At 44.9% G+C, this 22,440-nt stretch overlaps 1 protein-coding gene across 1 annotated transcript; it reads right to left on the bottom strand.

The window, feature by feature from the left end:
- Positions 1-760: 760 nt before the first annotated feature.
- Positions 761-20,511, bottom strand: LOC132264879 (zinc finger protein rotund-like). Its single transcript, XM_059765213.1, has 2 exons — positions 18,786-20,511; positions 761-1,963 (listed from the first exon to the last, which is right to left on the bottom strand). Exons 1-2 carry the CDS (start codon positions 19,170-19,172, stop codon positions 761-763), a joined length of 1,590 nt encoding a protein of 529 aa, XP_059621196.1. The 5' UTR covers positions 19,173-20,511.
- Positions 20,512-22,440: the final 1,929 nt, after the last annotated feature.

A 22,440-nucleotide genomic window follows, 5' to 3' on the forward strand; every position in this document is an offset into this window, starting at 1 on the left:
GAAAGAAGAAATATTACAGAAGTGACTGGAATTCTCTCAAAATCATCTCAAATGGTCACAGACTTGATTGCTATCGTTTGTATAGTTGCTCTCACTGAGATATCCGGCTTTGTAGTTCATTTCTTCGGTGTCATCCCCCTTAAAATCCCCGCCCGAGTGGGCGCTCTTTAAGTAACTAAAAGGTCTCTCTATAAGTTATTCAAGTAGATTTTAACTAGAGTACTTCTATTTATTCTTTATGCAACTTTATACACATTTCTCTCTTTACCATTTTTTCATAAATTGTCATTGTTTCATTTCATCATTAACTACTTATTACATTATGTAAGAATATCTTTAAACCACATGAAAATTTGCAACTTGCTCAAGGATTTTCCTGGCAAATTCCCTTCTTATCATCTACGTTTCTGATGCCACGTGTTTCCGGGGAGAGGATTCTCCCTAAATCTACATTATTCACTCACTCTTCTTGTCCTTTTTCTGCCTGGTAAGAAAATACAGGATTTGTAGCTTAACGTCTCACTAGTTGCGGCCGCGCGACGCGTCGGAAGGAGCCTCCGACGGCGCGGCGCGCGTCCTGGGCTGTCTCTGAAATTCAATTGAGGGGTTTTGGTTCCTTGGCTCCGTGTCCGTGCGATCGAGCACTCTGAGATCGCCACCGTCTCTCGCGCAATTCGAGGCTTTGTCTTGGGGATCGTGAAATGCACAGCATTTACCCGTGTCGCGGCGGGGAGAATCACCACGTGGCGGCCAGCCGGCGCTACTGGCCCTTGTCCTTGCCCACGCCCACGCCAATGCCCAGCAAGTGCTCGCCGCTCATCAGGCCGGCCGGGCCGCCGGGCTGGTGCGCGTAGTTGCGGATCTGGTGCAGCGAGATGAGCTGGTTGGGGAAGGAGGCGCCCGCGTTCTGGTTCACGTTCTTGTTCTGGAAGCTGATGGCGTCGTATATGTACGGGCGCTGCGCCAGCTGATGGTGGTGGCCCAGCGAGTTGAGGTGCGGCGTCATGGAGTTGATGGGCGTGAAGGCGGAATTGCTGGTCGTCTTGACGTCGTAGCTGGCGGGCGCCGCGGATGGCGTGGAGGCGGCGGGTGGGTTCTGGGCAATGTGGCTTCCGCCACTGCTGCCGCTCGTGGCGAGATTGGCGGCGCCCTGGCGGCTGGCTATCACGAGATCCTCCCCGTCCTCGGTGGTCCCATTGAGGCTCCTGTGGTGCTCCAGTAGCGCCCGATGGTGCAGGTGGTCGCCGGCGCCGCTCGCCGCCGCGTGCTGCATGGCAAAGTCGTACTGGTTCTGCTGTTGCTGCTGCATCGCCTCGGCCAGACTGGCCGCCGAGTCGGGGCTCACCTTCGGCCAGTACGGGTGGTCTGTGGCCGTGGCGGCCACGGTGAGCGGTGTGTTGGACATGGCGGAGGCCAGGTTGCGGTTGAGGCCCAGGCTCGCCAGGCCCGCGATCGGCGGCCGCTTGTCCGTCCGCTCGGCATGCTTCTGCATGTGCTTGGAGAGGTAGGTCTCCTGCGTGTAGGACTTGCCGCAGTACTGGCAGATGTGGGTCTTGAGGTGCTTGGACTCCTTGTGCTTGGGGATGTGCTCCAGCAGCGACGGCTCGTCCGAGAAGCACTTGTAGCAGGAGTTGCACTTGTAGGGCTTGTCCGTCTGGTGGCAGCGCGAGTGCGACTGCAGGTTGCTGAGCTGCGAGAAGGCCTTCTGGCAGCCCGGGTGGCGGCACTTGTACGGCTTGTCGCCCGTGTGCGTCCGGATGTGCTGCTGCAGGTGCGAGAGCTGCGTGAACTTGCGCTGGCAGATCTCGCAGCGGTACGGCTTGATGCCCAGGTGGATGCGGGTGTGCTGGGACAAGTAGCTCGAGTTGGCGAACGCCTTCGAGCACTGCGAGCACTTGTACGGCTTCGCCTCACGCATGTGAATCTGCGTGTGCAGCTGCAGGTCCGCCTTGGAGCTGAAGATCTGCAAGGAGAGAGAGAACGCCGTGTTATTAATCACGAGTTGTCCAATTGCCTGCAATTGCGGGGTGGCTTCAGTGCGGCGCCGAAGAGATAGCTGGTGAGAGAGCGAGCCCTCCCCTGTCTTTCGCACATTCTCCCGCCATAAATAACGATCTGTGGGCCGATCCAGACTTATCCTTAATCTCTGAGACAGCTCAACTCATTTATATTCAGTGTGTATGTACAAAAATTAGGAGCTGGGCAAAATATCAGCACTTGGATCGCAATGATCTTGGAAAACTGTTGCAAAATACAACAACTGAAGTTCAATACACCTCCTTTAGAGGTGTTATATAGTCTAAAATATATTTTAATATTAAAACAAAGACTGAATATGCAGCAATTTCAACAATATCCTACCGCAAAAATTTACTCTGCTGCTTCTATTAAAACCCATAAAACCTAAAAGGCAACCAATGCAATTTGGTGAAATTCCATAAGTAATATTTGTAATGACTGAAAAATAAATATTGCAAGATCAATAATAATAATTCAAATTGCTTCCCTCCTCTGTAGAATCGCCCATTTACCGCCTCATCCTTCACCATGTTAATGAAATACAATTAAGAGGAAGTGAGGATGAAATATATCGATAAACTAATCTGCCTGTAAATTAGAAACTTTGGCGATGAATGGCAAATTTCTGCGCTGTGCCTGATGATTCTTAAGCACCAAGAAATTAATTAAGACGCGAGAGTGTGTGGGAAATGGTGAAAATTATGACATTTCCGTCAATCGCAGCCTCTCTTGAGTCTCTCCCAAATCACCTCTTCCTCAACTCGCGCTGCGACATTCATTAAGATTTTCATTGTGATTGCCTATGCTTGTCCCAAAGTGTCAAAGATACTCAAACACTTGACAGTGGGCTCGAGTGGTCAGAAGAGCTTTGTGTGTTGAAATTGCGGAGATTTGATCGATTCGCCCGTACATAAATTATACAGAATGCATTTCATTATGGACGGCTTTTCGGCAGTGTTGCGTAAGGTTTTTTGATTTCATGCGCCTCCCAGTTGGGGTTTTTATGTAACCACCCGCCCCGATAGCCATCACGACCGACCGTGTGTGTGCAGAAAAGTCTCCCCGATCGTCCGTGTGCACGTGAGAAGCCCTCGAGGAGCAGAGCAGTTCCACTCGAGATTCTCCGCTGTGGCAGGAATTATGCAAATTCTCACCGGAAAGCGGCATTTATATTCAAATTCACTGGCATTTTTGGCGCTTTTCTAATGATCGCTCAACAAGTATTACCTCTTCCCATATGGAAATTGGTCTTCATCCACAAATGTCATCGAGATTTCTGTGTGAACAACTTCTTTCTCCTCAACTCGACGCGATTTTATGGAAATTATTTATCAAGCCCATTCTGTATGGCAGCCCAATAAGGTATTGATGAGACGAAATTGTCCATTAAAGCATCTGCTTCTGGTAATTGATTCTGATGATTCCCATTGGTTTTAGTGTCAATTTATTTGCCATTAAGGAGTAGAAGATTTTTCTCAATAAATATGGGTATTATAATTGTCGCTAATCTGCCAGAGGGAAAAGAACAATTTTTTGGCACATGATTAGTCACATTCAATGGAACTGCTTTTGCACATGACAGGAATGAAGCGGTCTTTTGTGCGGAAATTTGATTTATAATGACTCTATTCCACGGGACTTTGTAAGCCGCGTCGAAATGTTGATTTTGGACTTTTTGAATATCAATAGGATTTTCACTTTATTGTGATGAAATATTTCGTGTTTGGGATCTTGAAATATGAGAATATTTTTTAGACAAAATTGACCAATTTGGCGAAGAAGTCAAAGGCCGATTTCTCGAAAGTAGACCAAAATCAGTCATTTTTCTTCTTAAGGAATGCCAAGAGTTTCCTTTCCTTTCTCATTGCCCGAGAATGCGTGCAATTGCAGGGCGTGTTTCACCCTCGACGCACTCCTAATCACGACTTTGCCAGGCAATTTTAACCGCACAATTGCGAGGCAAAATAAGGAAGTCCAAGTGGAGTTCTATTCATCTATTAGCAAACAATTAATCTCGCGCTCAATGTTTCTTTCCTCCTTGTCCAAATTTGGTGGTGGATTGTCATCGAATTCATTTACGCACAAGAGTGATTTGTGAATAATGCTGATTGTGTTGATACATTGTGTGCCCAACTCGGATATTTGGCTCTCTCTCGCTCTCTTGTGGGAGATCTCGCGGGCGGGCGCGAGGTGGAGGGCAGTGCAAGAACTGTGAGAGTTGGCCAGCGCGCGACTTGTTGAAATAACCTTCTGTCAAGGAGAATTCATCAATCAATCAAAGTTAAGCATTTAAAATGCTTGGTGATTATTAAAAATTTTCTCTGCCTCAGACAGATAGTCACACACATAATATTTTGTGGCGCGGAGAATCTTGTGTAATTTCATGTATTTTGCCCCGAGAAGAAGGTTTCACGGAGGGAATATTTTCAGGAATAAATCGCAAATTTCCTTCTAAAAATTTCAACATTACGCGAGCCAGAGTGACGCGACGACTTTGAATTGCAAATTCGAGGCATGGACAGCATGCAAATCCCTCACGGAATTATAATTGCCAAAAAGCATTTCGCAGAGATTTTGAGAAAATTTGCAACAACAGAGTCTTTAGGAGTGAGTTTCTTTTTGACAAGAGAGAGATTGTGAGCTTTTGTTACACCCTTAAAATAGAATAAGAATTAGTGAAAGACATTAATCGATAACAATGTGTATACAATTTACACTCTTTCTCAGTGGCATAAAGCGAGATTTCCAACATTTTTGCTCCTTTATTGTCAAACAACGTATATTTCCAAATTTTATTCAAATCTACTGCTTTTGTGACTCACTAATTACAAGTGAGAATAATTTGAGAAAGTCACTCAGACTCGCCAGTCAAATTTATTTGCTCTTATTGCTCCAGCACAGAGAGACACAATGTGAAAAAAACGAAACATTGAATTTCGTTATAAATTATGCATAATATAAAATTAATTCAAGTTTATTCGTCTCATGATGGATTGTGCGATACACCCGAATATTTTTTACATGATGATCGATACGCCTAATTTGAATTGCTATTGAAAACTTTTGTGATACGCATAATTAAGTGGTGAGTGAAAATGATCTGTGGGCCTATTCAGCAATTCGGCAATCCTGGCCGGATACTCAACTCTGGCCGAATAAATTGCATTGTCCTCGGCGTGATCGCCAAGTGATCTACTTCTGAGGATCACGCTTTCTTTCAAAAACCGCTCAATCTCATCGATAAATCTCGCGTACACCTGCTTCGCGCTGCCCATGTACAATTGTGAATGTCTTTTTTGTCCAATTGTTGGCATACAGAGTGGTTGTGAAAACAAACTACCAATATGCGATCGGCGAAAGAGAGTACACGCCGGAGAGTGCGCGGCGAGATTGGGGGAAAGGGAGGCGTATTGTGAGCAGTTGGGATAGGAGATCGAGAAAAATCAGTTATATTCGATGATGTGATTTCTATTTGCTGATTGTTTGGTGAACGTAAATGTCTAATATTTAATTTAAAAATGCTAAAGTCAACAATTTATTAACAGAATTTTTTATGCATGTTCTCTTCACACAACTTGTTCATTATTCCACAGTCGTTTTTCACCGTGGATCTCCTCTCGTCTGTGTTATTTTTTCTGCTCTTTCACCTCAACTGTCTTCACCTGTGTGTGGGTCTCAGCACTATAGTGCTCTCGGCCCGGAGGAGCCCCCCGCCATCCCCATGCCGCAAGTGCGCGATGGGGCCTCCTTGTGGGTTCTCCATTGGCTGTTTGATGTTGTCTTTTGTCAAATTTGTGAAGAAGCTACTGCATTTTTCTCCAACAACACAAGGGACAAAACTAGACAAATTTACATACACATTTGTTAGTTAATCAATTTTTGTTGATTTATGCAAATATTTTCACGACGCACGACACTGCCTCCCCTCCGCCCCACTCGCACCCGCTGAAAATCCGGATCCGCGCCAAGAAGCAGCCAAGTGAGGAGGATCGCCCCAGACAAATTGCTACCGGATTCACTGCGCTCACGATCATGCCTGTCAAAATCATATCTGGCGCGATGCACCCAAAAGGTGCAAAAACACAACAGTGTGTAACTTCATTAATAATAATGAGAAACTTATCATCTTGCGGTGAATTCACAGGTGAAAATTAAATTACAGCAAATTTCTACGTGCTAACATCACGCAGAAAGAGTCGTCACTCTTACGCAATGCCCAGTCTTTATTTTTTCCACCGAGTCGCACAATACAAAATAACATAACTGACCGCACTAAATGTTTTAATCTTTGTCGGTTTCCAACAAATTTCTCGAACACGGACAACACAAGGGAAGGAGAGGCTCGTGACATTGGTGTACGCTACAGTGTCATCGCGGCTTTTCACCAGAATGCAGAGATCATTTCCACAAGGATTCATTTGTAAGAAGTTAGATTCCGGTAAATAAAGAATAGTGTATTTTGTAGAAGAGTTTTGATATTAATGAGGCTCCCAAGAAGAACAGTATTGTCAAGTGTGGTGTACCACATTGCGTTGAACTTTCGTCACCCTTCTCAGGCTCATCATCTCGCGAGGTGTTTGAGGAAAAAACCCGGAGCGCGAGAGACAATCACCCATATAAATAAGAGGCGAGAAAGACCAGAGTTGTGCATAAATTTCTTAAAATCATTATAATTTGTCATCAATTGATTCCCTCATCGGGAAAATGATATTAAAAGGCATCATAAAATCAAATCAATGGCCCTCTTCGGAACACGAAAATATTCCTTCAGTGACGAATCGCAACATTAACGAGTTGCCGTTAATTTTAATGGACACGTTTTTCGGCATTGGGTGTCTTCTCGCCTGGGTATTAATAATGGAGTAAAAATTTTTAGGAGTGAAATGCCAATTGGACAGATAACTTCTTCTTCGTCATCCTTTCTCCACCTTCGCGACGTGGGCCAGAAACGAGCGACAATCATCAGTGAAATAGGCGAGACGCCGAAGCAACGATTGATGGATGAATGTTGGTGAATTTTTGACCGGATGCGTGGGATTCTTTCGAGAGCGCAATTCACCAATTAAGCAATTTGCCAAATTGCCATGGCAGCGAATCACTTTGCGCGACTCCAAGTCATCCAAGAGATGAGTGTCCAGAGAGGGACAAATCAGAGGGGCTTAAGTGGCAATCAAGTAGAAATTCTCTTTGAAGACGTGCCTATTTGCCAACGAAATTCAATGCTACAATTGTACACGGAAGGCAATCCTTCCACAGACCCACAATCTCGCTCTCTCTCGCTCTCCTCAGCAGAGCGCCAACGAGGCCCCATCGAGAGAGTATCTCTAATTATCAAATAGATTTTCAAGTGCCTCGTTGTCCATTAATCAAAGTCCCAAAGTGATCAGATTAGGCTAGAGAGACTTCCTTGCCTCCATCAAAGAAGCAATTATGAGACTGATCGTCATGTGAAAATGCGATTGACTCCACGCGCACCGGCAAAAAACTCCGTTTGGAAACCTTGAAAGACACACACAATTTCTCAAATGTTACCCATAAATTAATAATCCGACAATTTGGCATTAATTCCCAATTGCACTCACTCAGGTACAAACGGCGAAAAAAACAACACGCCCGATACCATTGATATAGGCACTATTTTTAGCCAACCTCTCATTCCGCGGGCTATTTTTGGGTGAATTACACAGAGCGACGGAAAAAAATTTGCATTGCGCTCCTGGGAGAAAAATATGCCAAAAACTGGTTGGTTACATCGCCATCCAGCTTCATCAGTCACACAGAGAGGACGCAATCTCGACAAAACTTGCAAGATTCAGCCACATTTTCGCCAAAATCCGAGTCACACGCACACACAGCCAAGCCCAGATAACGAATTACTGAATGCCCCTAATCACTATCTCAGCCAAAAAAGCACACACCATCTCATACTTTGTCAAAAATACTTGTGACTTGATTAAAAGAGTTCAAAACTCACACAGTGTTTACACTTTTTTAGCCAAACAATTTCGCTCTCATTGACGATAAGCAGGCAGACTTGGGATGACTTTTAGTCCCAATTCTAGAAGCGAATATGTCTTATCAGTGTCCAAAGACATTGAATATTTTTTCGGCCACTCGCCAATTTCCTCATTTGCATAACATTTTATCGAATGGTCAAGGCGAATTATTGCAATTTTCGCCTTATAAGATAAACGTCTTATCAGTTGTGAAGTCATATTAGAGTGCCTTATTTGTTTGATTTCCTCTAATCTAAGGAGATATGGTATGATTTTTTGGCAACATTGTGCCAAATTTAGCTGTTTTGCATCACATTTTACCCTGAAAAGCCATCTGAAAGGGTAAATTCTCAATCTTCAGACCAAAATATTCAGCCGCAAAAGACCTCCAATGAAAGTTGCTAACCGGAATATTAACTATCAGAAGACAAATCAGCTTCCTGAAGTGAGAGGTTCAATTAGTATAAAGTCTCGAGAGCGCCCTCCAAATAAGGACAGCCTCAAATGATGTTCCCACCCGAATTTATCTCTTGTATCGCATAGAAAGCTCGCGGCAGTTCAATTGCCGAAGCTCCTGTCCAATCGCGATGGCCAGACAAATCTTGCATGTGAAAATTTCTAATGAGCAGTGCTTTCTAATCTCCACCTTCTTGCGCCACGCCGAGCTTCGGCTGTGTACAATCGCATTAGCATGTCGAGGTGCGATGTCCGCAAATGTGGCGATTGGCAAATTGATCTGGCGGCTCCACTCTTCGGGTCCATCCCAATCGGGGAGTTCGCGAGCAGTGTGAGCCCATCAGGCGACACACGCGGTATTTCGAAAGTTCTGCACTTGCCGCACATTTACTCCCAAATGCAAGGTGGCTTTCGTGATGGATGACTGGGTGTTTCTCTGTTTGCACGCGGATTTTGGGAGGTTGATCAGCAACATCTTAATTTAAATGGTACGAAGTTTGCTTTGGTATTTACCGCCTTGCTTCTTATTGCCTGTTTTTTCTTTCCAAATCAAAAAGAATAGATAACTTTCTCAAACCATTCAACACTGTGTGGTTCCCTATTAAAGGCTAAAGTAAACCCCTGCAACATTCTATTAGTACAATTTCCTGCTCCTGAATCACGTCTCAAATTCTTGAACAAGGGCTACATTGCTACAGGAATTCGGATAATTAAATTGATGAAGAAAATGAGACTCATTAAGGAAATTCTTCAATGCAAAAATTCTTTATGAAATTCTTTATGAGTTATAATTACTGAAGAAATGCCGGTCAAATCAACCCTCGAGTTTTCCGCGCAACTCATCTCTGACTCCTTGGGCTGTGAAAGTGATATTTGAGCTCTCAAAGTGACATTCATCAAAATTTGCGAAATCGCACCGAGTTTGATGTCCCCGTTCGAGTGGCATCTTCAAGTAATTTGTGGACAATTTCGAACTGTGAAGAGCCGGTGGTTGCCAAATACTAATCCGCAAATCACGTCGATGATTGCAATCGCAGAGGAGCCGCGAAGGCGTGGATTCCTCGAGAAACTGAGTATATTTGTCCACTCCAGGGTCTCTTTGGAAATTCCACGAATAGTTCAGGAGAGCTCATCTGTGAGATTCTCTCAGCCTCAATGGATACTCAATTATTCAGTGTTTATTTGCAAATATTGTGAGTTTTGCCTTGTTGGCCCAGCCAATAGAAAGAAGCCCCCGCCGAAATTTCCACAGCTCAACACATCCAGAACACTCGAGTCTCTTCCTACGGAGTCCACTTGATGAATTTTGGACTCTCCCTGGCAAGAGCTCAAAGGCCTTTTCAACACTAGTTCTGCGTGAATTGAGTTGATGGTGAAGTGGAGTTGAACTGTTTATTCTTTCCCAGAGTCTTCAACATCACTTGCCCTCAATCCCTTGGCGTGTGCTTGAAAAAATACGCCGGCCCAGAAGACGATTTCCTCCCGACCAACTCACAGACGCGCTTCTGCGGGGGAAGTAAACATCTCTCGAGTGGAAAAATCGCCTACAACGGCATTTTTAAGTCTCTCCCTGCATCGCAATATAGGGAAACCCCTCTCGACCAGCGCGTCAGGAGCAAGAGTGACTGGTTTCCTATTCATTGGGAGAAAATGAAGGGCTGGCCAGCAATCGATGACGGGTTGCCGCCTGACTGGCGTGGAATAAAGGGTGACCGAGGCGTCCACAAAAGCTGGTTCCTCGCCTTCTTCTCCTCTCGCGGCCTTCGAGAGAGCCAACGATTCCCGGATGGATTTTAATAAGAGTTAAGACGTTCTTAGGGCTCGATGACTCTAACGACCAATTATTTCATTGTGGCAACTTTATTCCTTCTCCCCCCGCTCAAGCACTTCCATTTAAAATTGTCACAGAAACTTATCGATAAATCAAACAATTATACCCAATCCAATTGTCAGTGATTAATTGAATCAAACACCCTCTTTCATGTTCGCAACCATCACTGCCTTTCCATCGAGTAACGGCAGGATGAATTCACTTGAGAAATTAGCGACTGTGGCAATTTACAGGGCATAATCAAGGAAGATACTGAACACCATTGGCATGAGAGAGAAATCGAAGCAATGAAATGCTCACATCTGAATAGTGATTGTAAACTTATCGACCACTCTTGCTAAACTTTGCCCATATTCTTGAGTCACTGGAGATAAATCGATGGCGATAAGTGAGGGAGTCACCGATAAAACGGCTGCAATCAATTTTCCCGACAATATAGTACCACGTTTTCTGAAGAAAAAACGAGTGCTTCCATTCCGTGTGCACACATTGAAATCGAAGCGTGCGTCTCTCACGCCGATTAGGCAGCATTGAGATGTCCGATGGTCACCAAATTGCTGAGGTGAATTGGATATCACAAATTTCATCGGTGAACTTTAAATAACGTGCTAATTGATTTTTCGGAGCGATTGTCAATGTCTTGGATCTGAGGCGGACCATCTAGAGCGGGGTCGCAATTGGAGGAGAACGAGCCTCTGCTGCACTTGCATGGAACTGGCCAATATACTCATTAGTCCTCCGGGGTGTGAGGTGAGACATTTGCAAGAAGTCAACAGGTGGCGTAGGTCGTTAATATTTTTTTTCTCCCAATTCCTACAATGTTTCCCACCTTCGTCTTGGCCACTCGCACCGATGGCATTCCATTTTACAATTTCTGCACACGAGCGCGAGGGAGAGAGCGAGTGGCACCAATCGCCCAAAAAAGTGCCCAACAGCCCATAAATATTGGAATATACCTAGTGAAAAATTATAATATCTCAAGAAGGAGAAGAAGTAAAAAAGAATTATGCTAATAGATTGTCGGCATGAGTAAAAATTCATATCAATTCCTAATGCAGTTGATTAACAATTATAAAACAAGTCGTAAAAAACTGGGCCACTCTGCCGATTGAAATATACCTCTTGAGAGACACACACCGGAGAGATCATTTTTTCCAATCGGTCTCTCCATGGCAAGAAACGTGTTGCGGATTGAATAAATTTGGCACTTTTTTCTCTTCACTGTATCAGCTTGAAAGACACCCGCCATGTGGGTGGATAACGAGTTTCTCGAACATTTGTAGTGCGTGTTTAGTTGTCACATTGTGAAACACATTCCCACGTTCTAAGCACTCTTCTAACTCCCTCATTCTAACTAAATTATTGTCAGAAGCAACAGAAAGTCCTCACTATGGACTTCCCTAAGAAATTTCTCTTGCTTTTGGCATATAAACTCAGGCATTTAGTAAGCCATTACCGATATTTATACTGAATTCAATATAATGTGACGTGTCAAGTATCAAAAAACAAGTGATGTGTGTGTTTTCCAGGAAAGCAAAGACTGGAGAACTTGATAGAGTGAGCTTCCTGTGGCAAAAGTCACTAAAATTGGCCGATATTTCATAATCTCTTCATTATTCTCATTAGAAATATATTGCACGCAACCAGTTGCATTGACTAGTACTGAATTTTTCAAGTCGCAATCGCAAGATTGCCGATTTGCTCCTGGCAATGGCATAATTAAAATTTTCTGCACAGCACAGACGCGGTGGTTTTGTGAATTGAATCAGATTGAATTACAAACTCATTCATAAGTTGGAGAACTGTAATTCATCTGCATATATCGAGGTGACAAAAAAACCCACTCACACTGTTCTGAATTGAGCACTTCTGTTCGGGAATAACACATATTTCTCAATTTGCCTGCCCGATAATTTCGCCAGGTTGCACAGATTGTCGTGGCAAAAAAATGAGATGCTGAGAATGTGCTGCAGACGCGGCTTCATGAATGGACCATCGTCGTTCAGAAGCAATTTGGGAACGCGCGGTGTGCAGTTTGCATTCCGCAAGTGAAATGCTGAGGAATTAATTGGACGGGTAGACGAAGGTGTAGAATTGCGTTATTTTGCATCGATTTACAATGTTGTCATCGAAAATGAATAAAAAGTTGACAGATTGTCGAATTGTCTGACAACAGGGCGGGAATGCGGAGAGGCATATGTATTTCACATTTTCATCATTTCCACAGTTATGGACAGAATATTGGTGACGACTACAAAAAAACCGGGGTGGTGGTTTTCCTAAATGCCTCCTCAAGTGCAACCCTGATTTTTTCAGCTCCCTCTTTTGTTCTTTCGTCCTGTTTTGCTGTCGTAATGCCTTTCTTCCATCCACCCACACAGTGGGGCAGAGAGCTCATTGTGTCGGCTCTATACACATGTTCACTATATGCATAAAAGCACTGCGCTGTGTATGGTTCAATGGCGCTGTATGAAAGGTATTTTGAATAGGCGACTCTCGGCATCGGGGAAGGGAAGAAGGTTGCGCAAGTGATAAGAATTTTTGGGATTTTTCTACCTGTCGGTGGAGGAGAAACTTCTTTCCTCCGCACCATCTTCGTCAATTTCTCGTCCTTTCTCTCGGCACAATTCCCAAACCACCCTCTCCTCTTCCCTCTCCTGCCCCCTCGAGCATCTTCGTCGCTGTGCCCAAAATGGCACCACTTTGGCCCATACAGCGAAAAAAAATGTATGAACGTTCCCTTGAAAAGTTTTTAGCACACCGCAGGGGTTGGGAGCGCAGGGACAGGAGTATGCTCAACCATTACCAGATACCCACAACTTGTTCATATTCATCCGCTCTCCGAGGGACAGAGCGAGATGGAGTGTGTGCCGAAGTGAAGGAGGCGAAGGCATAGAATTATTTGCAGACACTCGACTATGAATGGGAAATTTGTCCAACAGGCATTTCTTATTCAGTACATTAGCACTTAGTTAAGTAATTTTATGGCATAGTTGCAAAATTGTATTTATCTACACAAGGGCATGGGTTACTGGAGGGTGAGCAGGTGGGTTACCTGCAGTATATCCCTGTAGTCATTTGAGAATAGTTACCATAATATTGGCAAATAAACACATTACGATTATTCTCTCCTTTCATAAATCATACTCCGTAATGGTCTCCATATGGCACTGGGTGTTCTTCCTTGCTGAAGAAAACACTCCTCATGGAAGCAAATCGCCGGACAACGCTCGTTCTCGATAATGTATTTAAATGGTTTAGCAATCCATACTAATTGCACATGGCTTGGCAAAGAAATCTCCAGCACAACTTCCACTTGGCGAACTTGGAATTCCTCTTGGGTGCGGAAGACTCTGGGAAGAAAGTTCGCCCGTAGTTTCCCAAGTGATGAGAATTCGGTCACTACGGTGTGCTATTTTGTGCCGAAGAGGTGAAAAAATGTTTACATTTTTTTAGAGTTGCCCTATACACACATGGCTGTGAATATTTATACACATGTGAGCTGCTCAAGTCAGTACATAAAGTCTCGCTCTCACACCGACGTCCCGTTCTTACATGGATTCACTTATATACCACCGTCCGTTCTCTCTCTCGCTGTACGAATTTACGAGTTTGTGTACGATTTTTTCGGGGAGAGTCTCTGTGTTGGAGCGAAAAAAATTGATTGTATCATTTTTTTTCGAGAGTGAGATGGTTGCGAATTTTTTTCACAGGCAAACTCAAACATTTTTCCCGTGCGCCTCTGCAAACTGTGGTAGGATTTTAAAATTAATTTCTCTTTTTGGGTGGCGGAACGCTCAGCAAAATTAAAGAGGCGCGCATTTAGCAGGGAGAGGAGAGTGCGATCCAAGGGGAGCAATCTTTGCCGCCCAATTGTGTCACATTTGCACTCTTCATTGACGAGAGGCGCGCCCCCCTTGTCCCTCCGGCCAAGACGTGTGACGGAGGTGTTTTGGATGGCCGCTAATTTGGCTGGGTGGCAAGAAACAGTCTGGCACTTTTCGGGGGAGACCGACTCATGCACCACCACAGCCGCTCTCGTTTTCTAACCCAGTCGTGTGGGTATTCTCTCTGTACAGAGGCCCAGCACTCGAGTATTAGCGCACATACAGACAAATCCCCCGAAAAAAAGTAAAATAACCACGGGAACTCAAAGAAAGGTCATTTATAATATTTTTTCGAATATATACATGTATATGAACGCGGACGTGAATCGTTGAAAAAATGAATTTTTTCGGGTTTATGGCGTTCTATGGCGGTGGATGGAATACGACACGGAAAGAGTGTGCGCGAGAGAGAGACGGGAAGAGTGGCTCGCACTCTGTAAATTACTATACATTCTGTCTCATGATCTACACATTAGATTGGTAACCATGTGTGACTGACTGAGTGACTCTCTGATGGCTTTTCTGCTGACTTGTACACGATTTTTTCGTGAATAACTCCATTATAATCCCCCCAGAGAGCACACAATATGCTGAAAATGCGACTTCGCCACCGACTATTCGAGTCTCTCGGCCACACGAGAACCTGCCTTTGACTATCCTTGCCATCCTCTCGCCTTTCCCATTGGACCGCCACTGGCCTCACTGGTGGAGAGCCTTCACTTCCCCCTTCAGTAATAATCTCGCGAGAACCGCGAGAAAAAAATGCCCTTTGCCAGGGTCCAAAATCTTCGTAATGACTTTTTAATTAATATAGCGCGCATGACGTCATGGCAATATCTGTTTGATGACACTATAAAAAATACCAGGAATCGGGGCTTGATTGTATGCTACTCCAGTCGCAAGAGATAATCTTACAATATTGCTGGTGTATATAAATTATGTGTGTTTTACTTTTTTTCAGCGCTGTTCATGTACAGCATTCTGGGTTAGCCAAAAAGCATCGAACCTTATCTCTGTGCCTCAAAGTTTGGCAGTTTCGCCGTGCCTCTCGCACTCCTTCTCGCTCTCTCACTTCGGCTCATGCGAGGCTCTTGGGTCTTTTGGGTCAACCTGTGGCGATACCGAGCCTCGTCCCAAGAGAAACCAAAAACCCCAGCAAAAATGCATACACCGAAATCTCTTCCATCTTTTTTGTTCCTTCTGTTTTTTTTCGGGCTAAGTCGCATTCCCATATAGTCTTCGGATACACTGGTGGGCAGAAAAAGTGTGACATGAATTTTTATAAAATCATTTTGGCTCATTTCAATTAAACCGGTCCCAATTGAAAGTTATTTGAGATCCGAGAAATTATTTATAGCAGTGAATATCATGCAAATACCACAGTATCGGATCAACTAATGAAAACATTGCACAATTCAGAGGCGATGAATATTGTAATATATTGTTTAATAAAGCCAGCAGCGATCCTACTTCTCGGTAAACCACTGTATGAGCGCACAGTACACACATGTATACACTTCTAAAAGCCGCCAGAAAAAATGCATTTTTTCCATCCACACAAAAACCGAAGGGAAAGAGACGAGAGAGGAGATTTCTAGGGGTGAAGACTCAAAAACGTCAATAAGAATTTGTTATCTCATCGACAAATCACTCAAGACTGTGCGCTGGTCAGCCGCATTCTCAGAAGTTCCTCGAAGCTGCGTGATGCACACATTTTCCTGGTCAAGTGAGAAAGGCAGGGATTTCGGACGCGACGCCCAGGAGACTCGCCGTGCGTCAGGCGGCGCAAAAGAGAGAGCCGAGCGGAAGTCAGAGAGATGCTGGCCAGTGGGAAAGCCAACTGTGAGAAAGGCGCATAGACTCATTAATAATTTTCTGAGCTGCGCGATCGCGAAGAGAAATTCGAAGCGCTCCAGGGTATCATCCTCATGACTTCGAAAAAATATTAACCATATGTTTAATTGCTCAAGAGCCTCCAAATGTGTTGCCGTTCGCCGCTCGACTGGCCCATATGAGCGCAAAACCACTGAAATTGCTATTCGACAGAACCGCCATCAGCCATGAGCTCTGCCTGCCGCTCCGTGTCCGGCAGTTGGGGGTGGGCAAATGTGCAATTGAGACCCCTTCGTAACGACAAACTTGGGAGTTTGCACATCAAACACGCTGACTCCACATGTGTCCACTTCCAACTGACAATTAATGTAATTCGTGGGACAAGAGCCGCGCGATATAGCGAATAGTTAGGCGCTGCGGCGCCGTTCAATATTTCAGGCCGCTCTGCACACGCATCTCGATGACGAAGCCGCAAACACCACAGAGCCATCCCAAGCCGAGCATGTTTTAATATCATTTTATAAACTCACACACATTTTTCTGCCCAAAATCCACACAGCGATACCCAACTTTTCTACCATCAAAATGACGCCTTCTCTCGTTTTTAGAATCATTCTTGCGTCACGTTAATAATATATAATAATGTGCTTCGGAAATGTGTATGAAAAATGTCTAAGAACGCCACGATACGGCATTAGACAGTGTATTCCGGCCGCGTAATTGTGGAGGGCAGAGTCTGGGTTCAGATGGTGCCTCCCAAACGTTTAGTTCAAAGGTTCTATGTTGAATTTTGATAATTATATTTCGGCAAGAGATCTGTTGAATTTTCCACCGCCACTCATTTTCACGCATCACATCTCGGAAACGACCATGAAGGGCATGACTAGTCAGAACCCGTGCAAACTTCTGACAACAGGCGCGCTTCAGCGCCCAACTGTCCTAATACTGTGGTCTTGGCAAAAGTGTTGCCTCACTTTTCGTACGCGAAAAACGTGACCAGAACTAGAGAGATTTGCGCCAAGTGTGGGGATGATTATTCGCATTTGCCAGGCGACTTTTGCAGTGACTCAATGAATATCTCAAATTCCAATTGGACGCCCATTACTTGTCATTTCGCCGCTTCCAATTCAAAGTTGGGGGCAGGAAGACATCTGAAATTAATCTCTCAACCCACCTCTGCACACCCCCATCCGCAATGCTCCCGAAATCCACGTACACTTCGAGAAGACAAGAGACTCGTGCAAAGGCGCGAGAAATGAAGTGTCTGAAAATGTTTTTCTTCAGTCACTTTTTCTATTTTCGACACACATTTTTCCCGCAAAGACACATCGTTACATTTGGAGGATTGTTAAAAATAAAATCCATTCCGTACACACATTTTTTCTTCGCCTTTTTGACAAGTCTCTCGAAAAAAATAATTTCGTTGCTTCGGAATGCATGTGTTGTGTGCGCTTAGGGAAGTTGTGTGGGTTACATTTTGTGTGATCACGGGAGAAGAAAAAGAGGCGAAAAAGTATGGATTCTCAGCACGAGGTCAGGGCACCACAGACTCATGGAGAGTCCCAGAAGATTGGGCTCTGGAATCTAGCGTGTCCAACTCACTCTTCTTCCCCAGATAGCTCAAGGGATGGCGAGTTATTCTTAATTTTTTCTCCTTCTTTAAACCCCTGCACGATGGAAAACTTCTTAGCGCTCATTGAACGGCAAAAACATCTTTTCATTTTGAGATTTAATTAATTTTGCCGGAGCTCTTCCTTCGCACTCTTTTGTTTATTCGACAGGCAAACACTAATTTTTTTTCCTCCCACCCAACCAAAGGGGATCAGACAAAGTAAAAAAAATCGTCTCAAACAGAGGGGTTGAGCAGTGACGTAGTGATTTCCCTAGAAAATAACATTCTGATTTCCTAGCAAGTTCTCTCAATTCTCTGCAAAGTACATTTCGTTTCAAAAAAGTGAATACATGATGATAATTTGTGGCTTGTCGGCCAGATTCCAAAGATTTTTCGCCGGGAAATTCTTTTTTCCCTGCGAAAGTCCAGAAATGAACGAAAAAGTTCAATCTGAGCTTATTTTATGCAACTAAATGTGCTTTAAAGGATTAGTTTCATGCAATTAGTTGCATTCTACATTTGTGGTGCTTAGATTTCAACACAAACTATCGTAGATAGAATTCGTGGCTAAGAAAGTGAGTGAAGAAAAAGAGAAAAGTGGGTAAACTAAGGGAATTCCTGCAATAATTTCTCGAGAATTCCATCAAGTGAAATCACGTTATCTTTTTATGACTTGTAGCCTGCAATCTATGCATCGGAAAGCCATGCCCTAAAACCATTTCAAAACGCCACCACTGGGGTCGCAACCCCTGCGAGTCCCGGACGATTTGGGCGCTTCACGACCCTCTTGGCGCGATGTGTGCAGGAGGGCCAGCGGAGTGACGCAGTCGTGAATTGCTGCGGACCTCGAGTGGGTTGGGGGCCGGCCAGAGGGCGAGAATTCGTCAGTGGGTGGCGTCCGTGGTTCTCCCTGTGGCGCTCTCTTTTTCAGCACTTTTTCGCCTCATCTCTCCAACACAACCTCCCCGGGCGCGGGTGTGTGCGTGATTTTTTTCGTTTCGCTTCCGAAGCGATTTTGCATGTTTGAGAATCGTGGAGGTTTTTTTCGGGCTGGCAGTTATTGATTTCGGGGGAAGTTGTGCCCGCACATGCTCTAGTTCGGCGACGGCGGGGTCGGGGACTGCCGCGGGGCAATGGGTGAAAGCAATTACCTTGGACTCCTGCATCTGGGCGTCGGAGATGGAGAGGGGGGTCGGCGGCGTCGACGGGGTGCTGTAGGGCTTCTGGTCCGGCTGCTCGGCGTTCCCGGGGTGTCTCATGTCGGTGGGATCGCCGTGGTTGGACGCCCCGTCGGCGGGGGCGCTCCCGCCATTCTGGCTGCCGCTGCGCCCGTCTATCACCTTGGCACCGTAGTCGAGGCGGTCCGGCGTCCGCAGGTCGCTCACATTGAAGGGCTTGTAGTCGTGCACGAGGCTGGCCCGCAGGTCCGTGGACGTGAGAGCACCGAGTGGCCCGAGCACGCCGCGCTCGTTCATGGATCGCAGCTGATCGATCGAGCGATGGATGTGACTGTAGTCACCCGCTGGTATCTCCGCCATCAGGGGTGAGTTGTGGTAGTCCAGCCCACCGCCGGGCCGGTACTCAATCGCGCGCCCCTCCAGGGTGTTCCTCGCGCCCAGCGGAATCCTCAGGACACCACTCAAGATCACACACTCAGTCGCCCGCAACTATCAATGGCGCGATCCAAGTCCCGGCGAAGGCACATAGGAGAGCAACAGGACCAAGGCACTCGACTTCCGCGCTCACACTTCACACCAGACCAAAAAACCCGGGCAATCTAGTTGGCCGTGCTGATGCAACAAGAATGGCAAGTCGAACGCGCGGAACACACTCCCATTTGTCGGTCACTAGGATATATTCTTGTGCGACTGTTCTGTGCTTGCGAGCGTGGTCTGTTGCCAGCAGAGAATTCAAATAGTCACTGATGGCAAGATCCACTTGTCGAAATCGCGCGAGAACTTGAAAGTTTTTTCTCGTGTGTGCGGCACGGTGTGTCCCAGAGCGTCTTCGGCACTCAACAGTGGTGGGATGAGGCACAGGTAGTCCCCCGTAGCCGATAAAAACAATCAACACCAAATCTCACAATGGCTAGCAGTACGGTGACTGTGAAAAAACGCACTGCAGACGTGTGCTGATCATTGCGAAGCAAAAACTCGACTGGTTTAGAAAAAGTTTTGGTCCTCAAAGTTTGTTAGGCGAGATCTTGCGTCGTTTTGTATGTTTTAAGAGTGTTGCCTCGTGTGTGTGAGGAGTGAAAAAAATTCACGGGGGAGCGAACAGGAGTGAGCGAGCAAGAGAATCCCCCTTGCCAGAGCCGACATGCACACAGCCGAACAATTTTTACACAATTAATCGTAACACAGGCATAACCTCTTCGGCGCGATTTTTTCGCCCAACACCACCAAAGCTTCCCCGGATACGGGCATGTGAGCATGTGTGCGCGCACCGGTGGTGGGATGAGTGGATAAAAAAGAAGAACTTTTGAAAAAGAATCACACTTATCAGTTTTTTGGTCACATGGCCGCGAGTGCGAGCGAGACAACCGGTGCTGCCGCCGAAAACGGAGCGCATTTTTATTCCCAGAGACACGCACGCACACACCGCCAATTTTTTCCTCCCATTCTTTTTTAATGGATTGCGCTCACTTCCTCGCCCCGTCTCTATTTTCCAAAGCACACACTCACGAGATGTTGGCGCACTTTGTCAAGCTCACACACTCGCGCGCCATCTCGCTCGCGCCCTCTCACTCACACTCTCCGCATACCTTTTCTGCCACACAGGAGCTACATTTTCTTACATCCCGCCGGTGGAAAAGGCTCTCTCCGCGCCCAAGGAAAACCTCAGCGTCGAGAGCGAGAGACGTCCGGCTGGAAAAAATGCTCCCGAGAGGGGAAGTTACAGGCATTCTCTTTGGCGCGTCGCAATTTTTAGACGTTTCTTTTCGACGAGATGAGTGGGGTTAGAGCTGCAGACCCACTGCCCTCACACATATGCCACTCGACATACACACACACACGCGCGCCCAGCGGCTGCCGAAAAGAATTCCCCAAAAAAACGCTCGTACACTTGATGCTCCATTACGTAATTTCCATGGAAGAAAAGTTTTGCGAGAGGGGAGTGCAGTGTGTGGACAAAGCGAGGGGGAGTGGTGCCAAAGTGGTGGAGGGGCGCTTTTCAAAAATGTAATTCTTTTGGGGTTTTAGCGATTTGCACTAGAAGCGAACATCTCTTCACGAAAAAGTTAAATAAATATTCCACAGAGCGGTGATGAAATGTTGGCAAACATGCTGGCAAATAATTGGAAAATGATTTTAAGCCATCTCATTAAAATACCGGTCTTATTGAGACAGATATTTGTTTTAATTTCATGCAAATCTCGTGCAAGATTTTTATTTTACCTGCTGAACCCACTCGACTGATCGACGATAACTATAACTTGATGTGATATTAAGAAATAAACCAAAAAACGATCATATTGACATCATAAGTCAAGTTTATGAATTTGATGGTGAATTTTCAATAAAGCCATGCACAATAATGGTGATTTTATTTTGCGTCAGCTTCTCAAAACCGGAAGAAAATCACAGGTCTATTGAGGGTAAGTTCAATTTCTTCCGATTATACCTCTTAACATTAATACTAATAAAAGCTAATGAAATTATTACACTCCTACAAATTACTCAAATAGAGCACTTCAGAGTGCAATTTTTTTTTGTGAAAATCAGGCTCAATTCCAAAATGAAATAATAATCATAAATTGTGCTCGATTAATGAGATGTCTTCAAATACCAGGCTATTTTCTTTCGTCCAGCACGTTTACAAAAAAAGATGGCACGCGTTTTCATTATGTTACTCATCACCTTTTTCCCATCGAGTAAAAATAATGGTTTTTTCCCTCAATCGTCCACCAAATAAAATTTATGAGTGAGTGAGGCGCGAAGTTTAATAAATTTTGAGCAATAAAGAGAGTTGAAAAAATCTAAACAAAAGTCTCTTTTTTTCCAACATTCATTTTTCTGCTGACACGGAATGCTAAAAAGAGAACCCAAATCAGCACTTGTGCTTACCTTTAATTTTAACTCTCTTGTTTTTCGCCTTTGCGTACCTTCACTTGGGTGTCCAGTGTAAAAAAGAATTTCCCACCAGCTTTTTTTGTCTCACCTGGCAAAGTCAGGCAAATGACGGAGGAAAAAAAACCTCAACGCCGTCGCGAACGAAACTTCTTCGCAATTAAGCACCAACCGTCGCGGCATCATTTAATTGTTTATCATCAATTTGTCATTTATGCGTGAGTGTTTCGAATGTATCCGCATAATGCAGATACTTAAAACATTGTTGCCCGCAACATTAGCATGGCGTGGAAAAAGTCGGTGGTTATTAATTGAATCTCAAGATTCCTCTCGACATTCTAACTAAGCGTTGCCCAACGTGCCGAATTCAAAAAGTGATTAGAGTGGTCCGCGGCTCTCCACCCAAAATCTCTCTGGTGCCTTCCAAACAAGCACTTACAAATTGGACGATTATAATGATATTTAATTACGTGCTGCGATACATAATATACAATTATTTCATTATTTATACTTGGCGTGAGAAATTTTTTGGCCGGCGAAAAACTTCTTGTTTATGATACTTGACCAAGATATCCGAGTGGAATTGTCGAGTGAGATTTTCGGCTGTGATAAAGCCGTAATGACATTCTTCGGATTCGAAGAAAGTACATTTTTCCTCTTCGCATTGGCATGTGTTTTCAACTTCTCGAAAAATTGGGCATATTCTCTGCAATAAACTCGTAAAAATTTCGTGAAA

Source organism: Phlebotomus argentipes, unplaced genomic scaffold (assembly GCF_947086385.1).
Source record: "Phlebotomus argentipes unplaced genomic scaffold, Phlebotomus argentipes genome assembly contig_2, whole genome shotgun sequence".
Lineage (NCBI taxonomy): Eukaryota > Metazoa > Arthropoda > Insecta > Diptera > Psychodidae > Phlebotomus > Phlebotomus argentipes.

What these genes read in the sequence shown, in the direction of transcription:
- LOC132264879 (XM_059765213.1), bottom strand. Translation starts at nt 19,172, where the DNA reads ATGGCGGAGATACCAGCGGGTGACTACAGTCACATCCATCGCTCGATC. An exon ending in CCCAGATGCAGGAGTCCAAG is followed by an intron (nt 1,964 to 18,785) that starts GTAATTGCTTTC and finishes CTCTCCTTGCAG; the next exon opens with ATCTTCAGCTCCAAGGCGGA.